The sequence below is a fragment of the Lemur catta genome, chromosome 1 (genome assembly GCF_020740605.2).
Source record: "Lemur catta isolate mLemCat1 chromosome 1, mLemCat1.pri, whole genome shotgun sequence".
NCBI classification, from domain to species: domain Eukaryota; kingdom Metazoa; phylum Chordata; class Mammalia; order Primates; family Lemuridae; genus Lemur; species Lemur catta.
In genome coordinates, this window is record NC_059128.1 from 24,601,782 (window position 1) to 24,617,890 (window position 16,109).

The 16,109-nt window shown below is 35.6% G+C and overlaps 1 protein-coding gene across 14 annotated transcripts in view; it reads right to left on the bottom strand.

The window, feature by feature from the left end:
- TTLL5 (tubulin tyrosine ligase like 5) overlaps positions 1-16,109 on the bottom strand; it is a 271,668-nt gene that overhangs the window by 163,563 nt on the left and 91,996 nt on the right. For 10 of the 14 annotated variants that reach the window (XM_045563424.1, XM_045563393.1, XM_045563334.1 and 7 more), the window contains 4 exons: positions 13,845-13,907; positions 9,333-9,371; positions 2,309-2,466; positions 1,056-1,356 (listed from right to left, as the gene is read on the bottom strand). In XM_045563424.1, the coding sequence (XP_045419380.1) occupies positions 1,056-1,356; positions 2,309-2,466; positions 9,333-9,371; positions 13,845-13,907 (561 nt within the window). The remainder of the gene's footprint in view (positions 1-1,055; positions 1,357-2,308; positions 2,467-9,332; positions 9,372-13,844; positions 13,908-16,109) is intronic. The other 4 variants (XM_045563414.1, XM_045563384.1, XM_045563377.1 and 1 more) reach the window with 2 other exon arrangements.

The following is a 16,109-nucleotide window of genomic DNA, read 5'->3' on the forward strand; positions in this document are numbered from 1 at the left end:
TAGAGCAAGACCCTATCTCTTAAAAAAAAAAAAATCTAGAAAGTAAAGCCCAGGCTCTTCTTAAGGCCCTTCACAATCTACCAACATCCAAAATTTTTTAGTCTCATTTCTTACCATGCTCTTCTCTCCATGTAATTCTACTACTCTAGTCTGTATTTCATAAACACAACAAGCTCACTACAATTTCAGGGCCTTTGTACTTGCTGTTCTTCTGGGAGTATTCCACAACCTAAATATTCACACAACTGACTCCTCATCATTCAGGACTCACCTCAAAGGCCTTCATGCCTGATCACCTCATTCTAAGTTCTAAGTAACCCTCTACTCTATTAACATTCTAATATTACACTGTCTTATTGTCCCCATAGCATCTTTCACTGCCTGAAATGACCTTCTTTCTTTGTTTACTATCAGTCTTCTCCACCAGACTGTAAGCTCCAGGATCCTGTCTTAGTCCCCATAGTAACACAACATGGCTTAGCACAATTCCTGGCAGAGTGCAAGTGCTCAATAAAAACCTGCTGAGGGGCTGAATTAATGACTGTGCTATCACACTTCTGGGCCTTTGTTTCCTCTATCTAGCACTCCCATGCTTACCTGTCACCTCCCAAACTTCCTGAAATCCTACTCATCAGTCAACGCCTGATTCAAATTTTGCCTCTTCCATAGTGCCTTTCTAGCCCTCCCAAGCCAGACCAATCAATTTGTTCATACTGGGTCATAGCCCCAGCTTTTTAAGTGTCTCCCACACTGAATCATGAGCTAGTTGAGCTCCTTGTCCCAGACACCTTGTCCTCTTAGTGACTCATACAACACCCAATAAATATTCGTGGAGACAAGGAAACCTGGGTTTGTACTGTAGGGTCTATCTTGAACAAGTTACTTAATTTCTCTAAGACTCAGTTTCCTTAATACCATGTGTAATCATAGTCATTATTTCATAAGACTTCTGTAAATATTAAATGAAAAATGACTATAAAGCCATTAAAACAGTACCTAGTACACAGTACACGTTAGCTATTAGTTTTACTATTATAATTACAAAAGGTACATACCTAAGATTTCCATTATCTTGCAGAATCTGCATCAGGTTAAATTTAGGCTCTGGCTCCTGAGTTCCAGTTTTGCAGCATTGTTCATCTTTATTATTCCATTCAGGAATTTTCAAGGAATCTTCTTTGGGTGAATTTTCTACCATAACAGTCAATGAGGGTGTATATTTGGCTTGATTTTCTCCAAGAGACCCTGCAGACTCCTCCTGGGAAGCTTCCTGTTCTTCATCGTCTAATGCAACTTCTTCCTCTTCGTCACTCTCTGTCTCAGTTTTAACATTCATTTCAGCTTGTTGGGTAATCACTAAATGCGAAGAATCACTAATGTTGCTGAAAAAAGGATTAAATTTTCCTCTCTCCCAAAACCTTCCTTTTATCTTTTTAGTAAAAACCCATTTCTAAATCAAACAACAAACACGATACAAAATTAACGGCAACCACATGTCACTCTTTAATCATATATTCTAAGAACCTATTAAGGATCTTCATTAAATTTGTTATTTCTGTCATACCAATGGCTCTCTCCCAACTTAAGGCAAAAAAAAAAAAAATAAAACAAACAAAAAAAATCCTTGGTTGAGTAATTTCTACAGTGTGTTAGAGGATTTTAGAAAAGCACACTTCATGGAGGTACAGAGAGCAGGGCTTATCTTCCTGTCCTATGTTATTCATTATCCTTCTTTGCTGCCTTATAAGTTCTATGAGAACAGAGACCATATATTTTTTATTCACCAATGAAATGCCAGTGTCTAACATGTTACCTGAGATAGGTGCTCCACAAAAAAGGGAGAAAAAGGGAAAAAAGTCAGTCTATCAATTACAAATAGTCCTGCAACATGGGAGAAGCTGCAGAGAAAGAAATTCTACTTTGCCTAAAATAGGTATGCCATTCAGCAATGGCAAAGAATGAACTGGACTTAACTAATTGTATAAAACCTGAACAGTAATGCTCAAGGTTCCATTAAACTCATGCTAATATTTCCAAAGTATCAGGTATTTGTATGATGCTGGAATAAGAGTAAAAGCCAAAATGTGTGTGCTTCAGATAGTCTTCAATACAAATATTATAGAATGGAAGACTTAAAAACTTATTATCCTTTTGAAATTAAGTTTCAGAAAAAAGGATTATATATAAAAAAAAAAGGTATGTGAACCTTAGGAAGGTTCTGACTCATTAAATACTGAGTAAGCAGCTGGTTAACTAAGTCTGGCAAAACCCAGATAATGGAGTTTGGTGAAAGCTCACCAGCAGGTACCTGGGTACTTTGGCCTCATTGCCCTCAATCTGCCAGTCCGTCGTCTACGTTTTCGCACCTCCAGAGACAGGAGCTTCCTCTCATAAAGAGCAGCATGCAGCTTGGCCTTGGAATTCATACTCTCTACCTTCAATTCTGGTGCTCCATCAGCAGTCATTCTAGGGGAAAAACAATATGGTAGCTACAGCTTTTGGAAAGTTCTCTACTTTATTCTAAGGGTAAGCTTAACAGAATTCTGTATTTATGACGGACTGGGCATGGTAACTCTAGTGAATTCTAAAAGGCGTCACAGATAAAGGGGAATACTGGAATCTACATTAAAACCTCATTAATGGCCTATCTGAATTTGTTAAATGTTCTGAAAAAAGTACATATCTGAAGATAATCTTTAAGTATTCAGTGATACTATTCCTTTGCTATAGGAATTATAAAGTGCTACCCAATACCTTACATGTTAAAAAGGACATTTTAATTCTTAAGCTGAGTGGTGGCAAAGGTGTTTGTTTTATTGCTATTCGTTATGACTTACTCAGCATTACATAAATCATTCTTTTAAATGTATACAAAATCTAATAGATATAGATTTAGCCGAGGTTGAGATTAGGGGGAAAATGGCTGATAACCTGTGAATATGGCTGGTAGCACTGAGCTAACTGAGACTCACAGGGAAAGTGCCTGGCTATAGGAGGAGGTGGGGAGAGGTGGCAGGGACTCTCCAGGTGTTGAGTGCAGGTCAGGAGTTAGAGTCAGAGGCACAGACAAGGGAAGGGAGCAGATATAGGACAAGGCCAAATTTAATCAGGCCATGGGTGAGAAATGGGATGGGTAAAAGGGGCTGGCAGCAGCTACATTAGGCATTAAAGTAAAAGAAACCCTGAATTAGGGATGTCACAGATATCAGGCCCAGTCCAAACAAGGACTAGGCAGTACAGGACAAACAGACATAACCAAATCACCAAAAAGAGAGAGGGCTTTGAGTCATGAGGTCAGAAAAGATGTATCCCCATCAGTGTCTGAAAGCATGCAGCCAACTCTGTATACTCAGAACTCAAACTTTAACTGGCTGGCTCTGATCTCCCTCTAGAACTCAAAAGTGAGTTCCCTCTGATGTCAAGGAATCATCCTAACTCCTCTGGGAGTTTTCAGTCTCTGAGTACGATAGAAAGGTTGTGTCGTTTGGTCTATTTAGGACTTTCTGGGTAGACAGAATGGATAGCAAATCTTTTGGAGGTCTTCTCTCCAGAGCTGGGCATTGAGCCAAGGACAGGAAGGTTTTGACACTGGGAGCAGAAATGGGAAGCTAATTAATGAACTTTCAAAAATAGTTCAAACCTATCTTACCAAAATCCCAGAGACTAACCCCCTCCACAGCTATGAAAATATCTAACCAATTAAATAATAAAAAAATACAAATATGATAGAAAAATAGAATCATTTAAACCATTTGTTTAATAATAACTGGCCAAGTTGGTTAAATTTGATAATTGTACAGGCAAACATGGGCATAGCTTAATATTGACATCTCTATCCTATAAACACACAAATTTTCCTCTAAGGACATATCTTTTAAAAACTTAATGTGATTTCAGACAGCTTAATATTTTGGGTCATTGAGTGGAAGTTAACTGGATACCCTAATAAATTAAAGCCCAGAGTTTATGCTCATGTTCATTATATAAACAAGAGTGTTTCTGCGTACACTGCCAAGAATTTTATTCTTTAGGAAAAAAAGAGGTTTCTTTTGGGAAAATTATCAATAAAAACTCAATAAAAAGCTTCTGAAAGCATGAATCCTAAAAGCTCAGAGATATGGAGAAGCTACTTCTCTAGAAATATTTTTAAATAACTGTGAACTAACATACTTCATCGTTTATCTGTTCTGGATAAACAGATAAATCCTAAATAGTATAAGAGATGGAGGACAGGGAATTCTGGGCAAAGTGTGAATCTGATAAACAAGAATTACAAGTTCTATAAGGGCAAGGACCATGCTTGTCTTGCTGATCTCTGTATCTGTGATGCTTCTGAGACTTCCCAGCATATAGCTGACTTAAAAATATAGGTTAATTAATAAGCAATTGAATTTCCTATAAATAAGTTGTAATACCTTTTAACTACATGCATTTTATTGTATTTTTCCAACATTTTACTATGAAAATATTAATATTTAAAACAGAAAAGTTTAAAGAATTGTACAGTGAACATCCATATACTTACCCACCACCTAGTTTCTATAATTAACATTTTACTGTATTTGTTTCACCACCTACATATCCAACCATACATTCCTCTATCCATCCATCAATGCATCTAATTTTTATAGCATTTCAAAGTTACAGACAGATATCAGTGCAATCTGCTCCTAAACATTTCAACATGCATATCATTACTATGTAGAGTTCAGTATTTGTTTTATAGATTTTTTTGGTGTGATAAAGATCACACACGGTGAAATACCCAAATATCAAATGTCCATTTAATAAGTTTTGACAAACACCTAGAGCTATATAACCCAAACTCTAACATTACTATCACCTCAGAAAGTTCTCATGCCCCTTCCTAGTCAATCCCTTCCTAGTACTCTAAAGGCAATCACTGTTCTGAATTTTCATCATGTATTAGTTTTGCCTGTTCTAGAACTTCATAAAAATTAAACCATACACTATGAGCTCTTTCGTGTAAGGCTTTTTTCATTCATCACGGTTTTGAGATTCATTCATGTGTGTGCATCAGTATTCATCTATTTTTATTGCTGAGTAGTAGGCCATTTTCTGAATAGTCCAGTTTATCTGCTCCCTTGTTCTTGGACACCTAGATTATTTCTTGCTTTGGAGGAGTTATGAATAAAGATACTATGAACACATTTGTACAAGTCATTTTGTGATGATGTTTTTCATTTCTTCTGGGTAAAGATCTCAAAGTGGAAGTTGCTAAGCTTTCTAACAAACTGCCAAACTCTTTTTCTAATGTGCTTGTACCAGTTTATTTTGCCAACAATTTATCAGAATTCTGTGAGCTCCACATCGTCACCAACATTTGGTATTGCAGTCTAATATTAGCTATTCTGCTAGATGTTTAGTGCTATAATATGGCTTTAATTTGTAATTCCCTGCTAACTAATGTGGTTAAGTACATCTTCCATGAGTGTATCAGCTATTCATATATCTTCCTTTTGAAGTGTCTGTTCAAATAGTTTATCCTTTTGTAACTGGGTTGTCTTTTTATTATTGAGTTGTATATTTTCTAGATTCAAATCCTTTGTCATATACGTTTGATGAATAACTTCAGTTTACAGCTTGCCAAATCATTTTCCTAATTGTATCTTATAACATTTTTAATCTTAAAGAAATCTAACTTATTATTTTTGTTTACTACTTTCTGTGCCAAGCCCAAAGGTACAAAGATATTCTGTGTTTTCCTCAAGAAGTTTTACAGTAATAGCTTTTGTGCTTATGTATATGAATCATCTCTAATTTCTGTGGGAGATATGGGTTGGGGGGGTTCTTTGCTTTTAAATATGATATCCAGTTGTTTCAGCTCTGTTTGTTAAAAAGAGTTTCCTTTCCCCATTGGATTACATAGAACCTTTTGCTGAAAATCAAATAGCCATATCAGTGTGGTCTTATTTCTGGGCTCACTATTCTGTTTCATTGATCAATTTGCCAAAGTCTTGATTACTGCAGAATTTCAGTATTAAGTCAGGTACCCTAAGTGGTTTTCAAGATGACTTTGGATACTCTAAGTCCTTTGCATTTCCATATAAAGTTTTTTTAAGTTGGTCAGTTTCCACAAAGGAATCTACTAGATAATGATTTAGATTGCACTGGATCTTTATTTTTATTTTTATTTTTTTCACCACTCTGATCCAAGTCCCAAGCACTGAATCTTTAGATCAATTTTAGGAGAATGGATATTTTAAAAATATTAATTCTACCAATCAATGAGCATAGTATGTCTCTCCATTTATTTAGTTCTGCTTTAATCTCTTTAAGTAGTATTTAATAGCTTTTAGTGTATAGGTATTGAACATGTTTTGTTAAATTTATGCCTAAGTATTTCATATTTTCAAATGCTACTGTAAATGGATTTTAAATTTCATTTTCTAATTATGTACTGATCATATATTAAAATGCAATAGATTCTAGTATTTTGATCTTGTATCCTAAGACCTTGCTAAATGCACTTTTATGTTCTTGTAGTTATTCTGCAGACACCTTACGATTTTCTACTAACCTGATCGTGTCTACCAAAAACAAAGACACTTTACTTCTGCCTTTCCAATCTATATGATTTCTTCCCCCTCCCCCTTTATTACGCTGCCTAGGAATTAAAGTACAGTATGAATAAAAGTAGCATGAGTAGACATCTTTCCTTATTACTAATCATAGAGGAAAATCCTTCAATATTTTAACAAATATGATGAAAGCAATAGATTTTTAATATAAGGCAATTATCAGATTGAAGAAGGTCCCTTCTATTCCTGATTGGCTAAGAGTTTTTCCTAAAAATATGTGTTAAATTTCATCAGATGCCTTTTTTTTTTTTTTTGGTATCTAATGAAATGATCATCTAGGTTTTCTCCTTTAATTAACATGGTGAATTATATTGACTAATTTTGAAATCTTAAGCCAAACCTGCATTACTGGAGAAAATCCCAGTCATATGTATTACACTTCTTATTTACTGGTGGCTTGATTAGATTTGCTAATATTCTTTTAAGGGATTTTGTGTCTATGTTCATGAATCATATTAGCCTATAATTTCCTTCTTTTTTAATGTCTTTATCAGGTTTTGGTATCATAGTTATGCTGGCATCATAAGAAGAACTGAGAAGTGTCCCTTCCTATATTTTTGAAAGAGTTTATGCAACATTGATGTTATTCTTCCTCATATGCTTGATAGAATTCACCGGTGAAACCAGTGAACCTGAAATTTCTTTGTAGGAGGTTTTTGATTACAAGTTCAATTTTCTTAATAGACATAGGGCTCTTCAAAATTTCTATTTCAGCTGCTATCAGTCTGGTAAATATCACTCCCCTCAAGGGGTTTGGTCATTTCATCTAAGTTGTCAAAGTAATGGAATTAGGTTGTTAATAATATTCCCTTAAAATCCTTTCTCCTCCTTAGTATCTGTTTTATGTCTGTAGGATCTATAGCTATATCCTTTCTTTTCTATCTGATATTGATTATTAGTGTTTTCTCTTTTTTCTAGATCAGTCTACCTAAAATAATATCAATTCTGCTAGCTTACCAATAAATAAATTTTGGATTTTGTTAATTTTATTGTTTGTCTTTTATTTATTTGTTTTCTGCCATTCATCATTTCTTCTCTTCTACTTACTTTGGGTTATTCTGTTTTTTCTAGTTTCTTAAAATGGATAAAAGATCAGTAATTTTAGTCCTCAGTTTCTAATATAAGCATTTAAAGCTATAAATTTCCTCCAAAGCACTACTTTAGCAGCATTTGATGTTGTACACTTGCATGTTATATTCATATTTAGTTTCTATTTCCTTTGTCATTTCCTCCTTGACCCATGGATTATTTAGAAACATATTGTTTAATTCCCTAATACTTGAGGGTGTCCTATAGGTATTGATATCAAATTCCATTGTGGTCAAAGAATATATTCTGTATCATTTTGATCCTTTTAAATATATTAAGATGTGTTTCATGCTCCAGCATATGGTCTATCATATGCCAACTTTCATTTGCTTACACCTCCACAACACCAAAAATCCCCTATTGATGGCCATATAAAATGAGTACCAAAAAATAAAGGGCAGAACCCACTGACTGATCTTTATATATTCCTATTTTTAAGATATTTTTCTTTTCTTTTCCAATTTCCAAATTGTATACTGTAGGAAGCAGTATACTCTAGGAAGCATATTACTTGACTAAAAACTGGAGAAAATTATAAACTAGATGTGACTTTCATTTGGAAACAAGCTACAAACTTGATCTGTTTTCCCTTAATTAAATGGCAGCAATCATAATGTGTTCCTTCTTTAAAGAAAAATTAGATTTATGCTTTAAAAGGCTTGGATGAGAAATCAAGTTTATCTTAACTCTTTTCTTTTCTTTTATTTTGGGGAGATAAGTCTCTCTTTGTCACCCTGGGTAGAGTGCAATGACATCATTATAGCCCACTGTGACCTCCAACTCCTGGGCTCAAGTTATCCTTCTGCCTCAGCCTCCCGAGTAGCTGGGACTATAGACACATACCAGGACGCCTGGCTAATTTTTCTATTTTTAGTAGAGATGGAGTCTCTTGCTCAAGCTGGTCTCGAACTCCTGAGCTCAAGCAATCCTCCCTCCTCGACCTCCAAAAGTGCTAGGATTACAGGTGCTAGCCAACGCACCCAGCCTACCTTAACTCCTAAATGCAAAACAAAACTTAGATATAGGAGGGTTCTTTCCTATTGTTATCCTATTGCTTATTAAATAGGTATAGCACAAAGTAGATATATGTAATATTCAAACTTTCTCTAACCAGAAGGTGTGTGTGTAGGTTCAAGGTATTTGTTGTGATTGCAGCCTTCAGTGAACCAAAGCCATCATAGTCCTTCCTCTAAGACCTTTCTCTTCTCTGCCTAGATAAAAAGCCACGGGTATTTTGCACACTTCCAGTTCTGTGGCAAACTGGAGGCAGGTTCTGCTCAGTCCCATATGGCACAGAGTTGTATGCCTCAGGTATGCCAAGGCCAAAACACAAACTCTTATTTGAATCTAACATGATAATAGTCTTGAAATCTCATTAATACTCTGCTCTCTCTCACACAGCCAAACAAGAATACTATTATTATTAGTTGAAATGATGTATCTCTAGTTATAATAAAGTAAATCTCAAACTTAGTTTGTAAAAAGTGGCCACAGAATACTTTTTTAGCAGGAAACATTTTTTATGTTACTATTCAAGCTGAGCCAAACTGAAAATGGTTATATAAAGTATTATACTTAGTTTGTGCATGGTCACATATTATGCACATGGAAAGAATTTCTCAACTTTTAAAATTCAGTTACCGTGTTCTTCCTGTCAATAAGCTTCTTCTTGGGTTTCCCCTACAGAAGTAGAAAGGACAACCGGGTTAGAGAATGCTATTCAAATAGTCTCTCTTGAATTCACACATACATGCACTCCTGAAATTTTCATTACAGAGATTCAACATGGAACTTGGCCAGGAAGGGCATCTTTGGGGAAAAGCAGATAAATTGAGAACATTCTCAGAGAAAAGTAGGGTGCTGTGAGTTGGAGGGAGGATCAATAAAAAACAAAAGGGAAAGGACAAATAAATTTTGGAGAAAAATTATAATAATTATTTGCATTTATCTATCTATTTACAAAGTAGATTACACTTATTCCTCACAATCACCATTTAAAGAAGGTTATTACTAGCTCCATTTATATAAAGGAGGGTGATAAGATAATTCAGTGACCTGCCAATGTCAGAGCTTAACAGGTTTACATTTTAACCTAGGGCTTAAGTCAGAGCCTCCATTGTTCTTTCTACTTTCATTGAACTGTTTTAGGAAAGAAAACCAAGCTCAATTCTTATGGAGTTCAAAAAGGATGCATATATGGAAATAAAACTCATCAGAAATCAAGCAGGTGGGAGGGGGGAAGAGAGGATGAGTAAATTCACACCTCATGGGTACAATGTACACTATCCGGGTGATGGGCACACTTACAACTTTGACTCAAACTGTACGAAAGCAAATTATGTAACCAAAATGTTTGTACTCCAGCAATACTCTGAAATAAAATTTTTTAAAAAAGTATGCTCATCAGAAATAGATTTTCCACAATTTAAAAAAATCTCTATAAAAAAGATGTTCCCCATTGCCTCTATACTAGGGTTGGGCTCTAACCACAGGAATCAAGCGCTACTTATGTTTAAATAGGCTTTTGTTTTCCTTTTAAAACACTCTCATCATTCAATTTCCTTTCACTTAACACCTTTTTTTTTTATTTCCCCAGTTCTACTTGTACTAATTTGTGTATGTGTTTATTTGGATCAGTACAATTTTATCACCTGTGTAGGTTCATGTATCCACTACTGCAGATAAGATACTAAGTAATTATGTCACCCTCCCCCCCAAGTATCCTCCTCGATGCCCCTTCATAACCACACACGCCTCCTACCTATCCTCTGCCTCATTAATCTGTTTTCCACTCTAAAATTTTGTCATTTCAAATATGTTACATGTTATGTAAACAGAATTACATAACATGTAACCGTTGCTATTGGTTTTTTATAAAGAGACAAGTGCCATGTAGATTGTAGCTATAAAAAAAAAAATCAAGTGAAAAGGTAAAGTCTTCCCCAAGATGTCCTGTCTTTCCTTTCCCATGTCTTCTACCAATCTAATGCCCTGATATTGTCACATTATCATCAGAAAGTCTCAAGATGATTTTAACTTTTTCACCCAGATAATAGTTTTCTCCAGCAATCTGCAATCATGGCTTCACATTACAATCACCTGGGCAGCTTTTAATAAGTACCAATACTTCACTCTTGGGGGGGGGGGAGAGGTGACCAGGGCATAAATATGATTTACAAGATCTCCAGGTGTTACTAATATGCACCCAGCATTATAACTACTGCCATAGTGTTAAGACAGTAAGTAAGATACTGTTTGCCAGGGCAGAATGGGTAGACAGGGGAGGAATTGAGAGGGTAGAGAAAGTAGAAAAAATTAACCTAAAACAAATGAAATGAGTATAGAATTAGTTTGAAAGTGGTTCTGACAATAACACAATTGGATTTTCAAGTGGAAAATATCAATTCAGATTGAAGAGAACAAATTTACTGGAAGCTATTAAGACTTGCAACAAACATAATTTCATTTCTTCAATACATGTGTTTGTATGTGCCTACCATGTGGTAGATTCTTGATACTGACAAAGATAAGCAAAACAAAATACCTACTCTTAAAAGCCAACTTGTAAGGTACAAGTTAGTAAACAGGCAGTTATAATATAACCTAGGAGTCTAAATCAGACTAAGGGATAAAAGAAGGGCTGAGAGTACCTCCTAGTCTAGGTCAGAGGAGGAAGAACATAGTTATAAGAATTTAGGGATGAACTGAAGTCCATTCCAAAGAAAGAGGAGTTTGTTAAGGACAAGGAGGTATAAAAGAGTAAGTAGATATGGTCTGATTGGCCATGGGTTGGTGTGGAAAAGTGGAGATTAGGCTAAAAAGGTAGGTAAGAATAGATCATGAGAGCCTTTCATGCTAAACAGGGAAATTTATGGTTTTTTTAAATCAAAGATTTTAGAATGCTTTATAAACAACGGTTGTTAACTGGGCCTGAAAAAAGAATGCAGGGAGTACACTAACTTGGATAGGGGAAAAAAATTACATTCTCTAATTGAAATCCTGCATTTCTTCCACATAAATGTAGGAAACCATCCACATAATGGATTAGTATTACTTCATTACCAAAAGATATAGCATCTTTTTTTCATATTACTTTAGAACTGTCACAAGTATCTCAAAATACTGTCAGTACTTATCATTCTTTGAAAATTATGGTAGTTATTAGACCTACTGCTGGGTCTTGTTATTTAATGTGCTAATAAAGAAGCACATATATTATTATATCTCAAATTTTTTATTGTCATGCTACTCCTACGTGAATGCTTCATAATTTTGGCTAGTGTGGTAGACTCCAGATTGTCTGCTCTGCCCACCTTCCCCCTCACAGAAAACCCAAGTATGGAAAGATCCAGCCTCGAGCACAGAATCCATGTCAGTTCAGAGACAGACCTATACAACCTGTTAAAAAACCCATGCAAACTACCTATTTTAAGCAAATAGTCCATTACTACTAAATATGACTGGATAATCCAAGATCACCAAATATTTGCAGATATATTACAGTAAAAACTAGAAAGAATAAGATGAACAAATAGAACTAATACAGAAGAATTAAAATAATGCAAAAAAAACATAAAGGAACTTTAAACAAACTAATCAACATAGTCAAAGAGATTTGAAGAGACATTACATCCATAAAATATGAAAACTAATCAAAAAGTAAAACCAGTTCTTGGATATTAAAATCACGCTTGCCAAAATAAAAAAGCAAATGAGGCCGGGCGCAGTGGCTCAAGCCTGTGATCCTAGCGCTCTGGGAGTCTAAGGCAGGAGGATCACTGGAGGTCAGGCGTTTGAGACCAGCCTGAGCAAGAGCAAGACCCTGTCTCTATTAAAAACAGAAAAAAATAGCTGGGCGTGGTGGCGTGCTACTCAGGAGGCTGAGGCAGGAGGATCACTTGAGCCCAGGAGTTTGAGGTTGCTGCAAGCAAGGCTAATGCCAGAGCACTCTAGCCCAGGCAACAGAGTGAGGTTCTGTCTCAAAAAAAAAAAAAAAAAAAAAATGTAAATCAAGCAACCCTCTCCTGTGCTGGTAATAAATAACAAAATAGACAAGGCTGAAGACCAATTTAGAGTTTTAGAAGACAAAATTCAAGAAATCTCCAAGAATTTAAAGCTAAGACATGAGATCAAAAGTATGAAAACAGTAAGGAAATGTGGAGGATATAGCCAAAATTTATCTAATATGAGTTCCACAAGGAGAGAAAAGAAAGAATAAATGGAACATTTCCACAGTTGAAAGACTTACATGTTTAGACTGAAAGGACTTACCCACTGCAAAACTAAAATAATGAAAAATGACATAGCAGAACACATCCTGGCAACGTATCTCAACTCTAAAGATAAAGAAACTTTCCAAAAGTTTTCAGAGAAGGGGATTAGAAGCTACACAATGTGATTACTTAAACAATGTTAATTACTACATATTTACAGACAGAAATTGTAAATCCCATTATTTATAATAATAGATCATGACATTACAAGAAATGGCTGAAATCTGGGTATCAATTTTAAGAATCCTTCAAAAAAAAGCTTATGTATTCTCAGAATAAGTTCCTCTAAATAACTACGGTGCCTTATTTTAACAATCAATTAAGGAACTGTACTGCAACGTGGTTAGGTCACAGGTCTCACATACAAAAGTACGTGAGACTAAGCAGTCTGTGACTGCTGTGCTATTTAAATGCCAATGTCTGTTTTCCATCATTTCCCCCCATTTTCCCTTGCATTGAGATTATCAGTTGTCATTTTTTACAAATCTCAGTGTATTTTGTGAATTACCTCCCCTCCACTTTTTCTAATCTGATAGTTCTAATCTCTTCTGGTCTAGAAAAACAGATAATCATGTCTGTTAAAATTGCAGCTAAAGTATAAAGGCACTAAGAGCCTTCCTAGAAGAATAAAATTTAGGGCATCTGTGAAGATTGCTCACAGATCTTTATGGTTTAATTTTTAGTTTTTGAAAATGTTATAAAGTGCTGAGAGCTAATGATAAATTCTGGGAAAACGAGGCAATATTTCATATTTTCTGGAGGACTTTTCTATCAGAGATTTTACATGAAGATTTTTATGAAGCCTCTTTCCTTCTTCTGCATGTACTGTCTCCTAATCTTATGATCTAGTCCTAAATTTCTAAGTTTAGCAAATCCCCACCTGTCCTGGAAGAGGCGTGTTGCCAGCATATAGTTCATAGAGGTTTTGTGCTCGAGGTAGGACCTGAAAAATAAAGACGGAAACTGGTTATTTCTTAAGCTTAGTTCAAGATGAAAATAGAAATAAAGCCATGAAGGAAGCATAGAAGTGACAGGTTGCTTATATACTATTTCTAAAGTGGCAAAGGAAGACACAGTTGCTCAAATTAAAATGATAAAATACTAGAGTAGCAGCAAATAGAATACAATAAAATAAAGAAAAAGAGGACTTAATTTAGAAAATAGAAAAAGAAAAGGTAGCATTTCTTGGATTAATAATAGGTGAAATACTAAATTCAGAAAATAAGATCGAAAGATTTGTTTACCAAAAAGTTTACACATAGGTCAAATGAATAGGAGCTACACAAAGGACATGAAAATGTAGATAGAAGACTGTTTCAATCATGTTATTCCTCAACTTTAAGAGCTTTCAGTGGATCCCCAATGTCTGCCACAGGAGGCATACACTTTCTCTTCCAAACTTTCCAAATTTCAAAAATCTATACCACCAATTCAATCACACTTTCTCCACACAGTTGCCCAACATTAATATATGGTACAGCCAGACAAGTCACCTTAGAATCCTCTCATACCTCACCTCCCACTGATCCTTTGCCTGTGACTGGGTATCTTCTCACACGCTCTCGACTTATCTATACAGTAGTCTCCCCTTATCCGAGGCTTTAGTTACCCACAGTCAGCTGCAGTCCAAAGATATTAAATAGAAAATTCCAGAAAAAAAGAACTCATAAGTTTTAAATTACACGCTGTCCTAAGCAGTGTCATGAAATCTTGAGTCATCCTGCTCCCTCACACCTGGGACATGGATCATCCCTTTTTCTAGTGTCTCCACACTATAGATGTTCCTCGTACATTAGTCACTTAGCAGCTGTCTCAGTTAGCAGACCAATGTCGATGTGATTCAGTGCTTGTGTTTAACGAACCTTTATTTTACTTAATAATGGCCCTAAAGAACAAGAGTAATGATGCTGGCAATTTGGATAGGTCAAACAGGAATCATAATGTGCTTCCTTTAAGTGAAAAAGTGAAAGTTCTCGACTTCAGGGGAAAAAAATCGTACGTTGAAGTTGCTAAGACAAGAACAAATCTTCCATCTGTGAAATTGTGAAGAAGGAAAAAGAAATTTGTGCTAGTTTTGCTGTTGCACCTCAAACTGCAAAAGTGATGGTCACAGTGCATACATAATAATTGCTTAGTTAAGATGGAAAAGGCATTAAATTTGTGGGTGGAAAACATGAACAACTGACAGCAGCATGTTGCACCAGAAAGCATTGAGCCTATAGGAAGACTTCAGCAAGGAATACCCTGAAATAAGTGACACGAAGCCATTTACTACAAGTAGGGGATGCTTGCACAGATTCAGGAATACAGAAGGTAAACAGTAGCCCAACACTATGTCACAATGCCTTTGGCATTCACCTTATTTCATCTCACCATGTAGGCATCGAATCATCTCACATCGTCACAAGAATAATAAGGGTGAGTACAGAATAATTCCAAGAAACCACATTCACATAACTTTTATTACAGTATATTGTTGTAACTGCTCTATTTTAATTATTAGTTATTGTCATTCATCTCTTACTATGCCTAATTTATAAGTTAAACTTTATCATAGGTATATATGTATAGGAATGCATGTTTAGGAATAACAATATATACAGTTGACCCCCTGAGCAAGTTGAAAATCTGTGTACAACTTGTGACTCCCCAAAAACTTACCTACTAATAGCCTACTGTTGACCAGAAGCCTTACTGATAACATAAACAGTCAATTAACACATATTTTGTATGTTATATGTATTATATACTGTATTCTTACAATAAAGTAAGCTAGAAAAAAGTGTTATTACGAAAATCATGAGGAGGAGTTGGTCTTGCTGTCACAGGGATGGCACACATGGAAGAAAATCCACACATAGGTACACCCACACAGTTCAGATCAGTGTTGTTCAAGGGTCAGTTATGCAGGGTTTGGTACTAGCCACAGTTTCAGGCATCCACTGGGAGTCTTGGAATGTACACCTTGAAGATAAGGGGGATCTATTGTAATCGACCCTTCAAGAAGTAGGTCAAGGCCAGGCATGATGGCTCACATCTGTAATCCTAGCACTCTGGGAGGCTGAGGCCAGAAGATCATTTGAAGCCAGGAGTTCGAGACCAGCCTGAGCAAGAGCAAGACCCATCTCTACAAAAAATAGAAAAA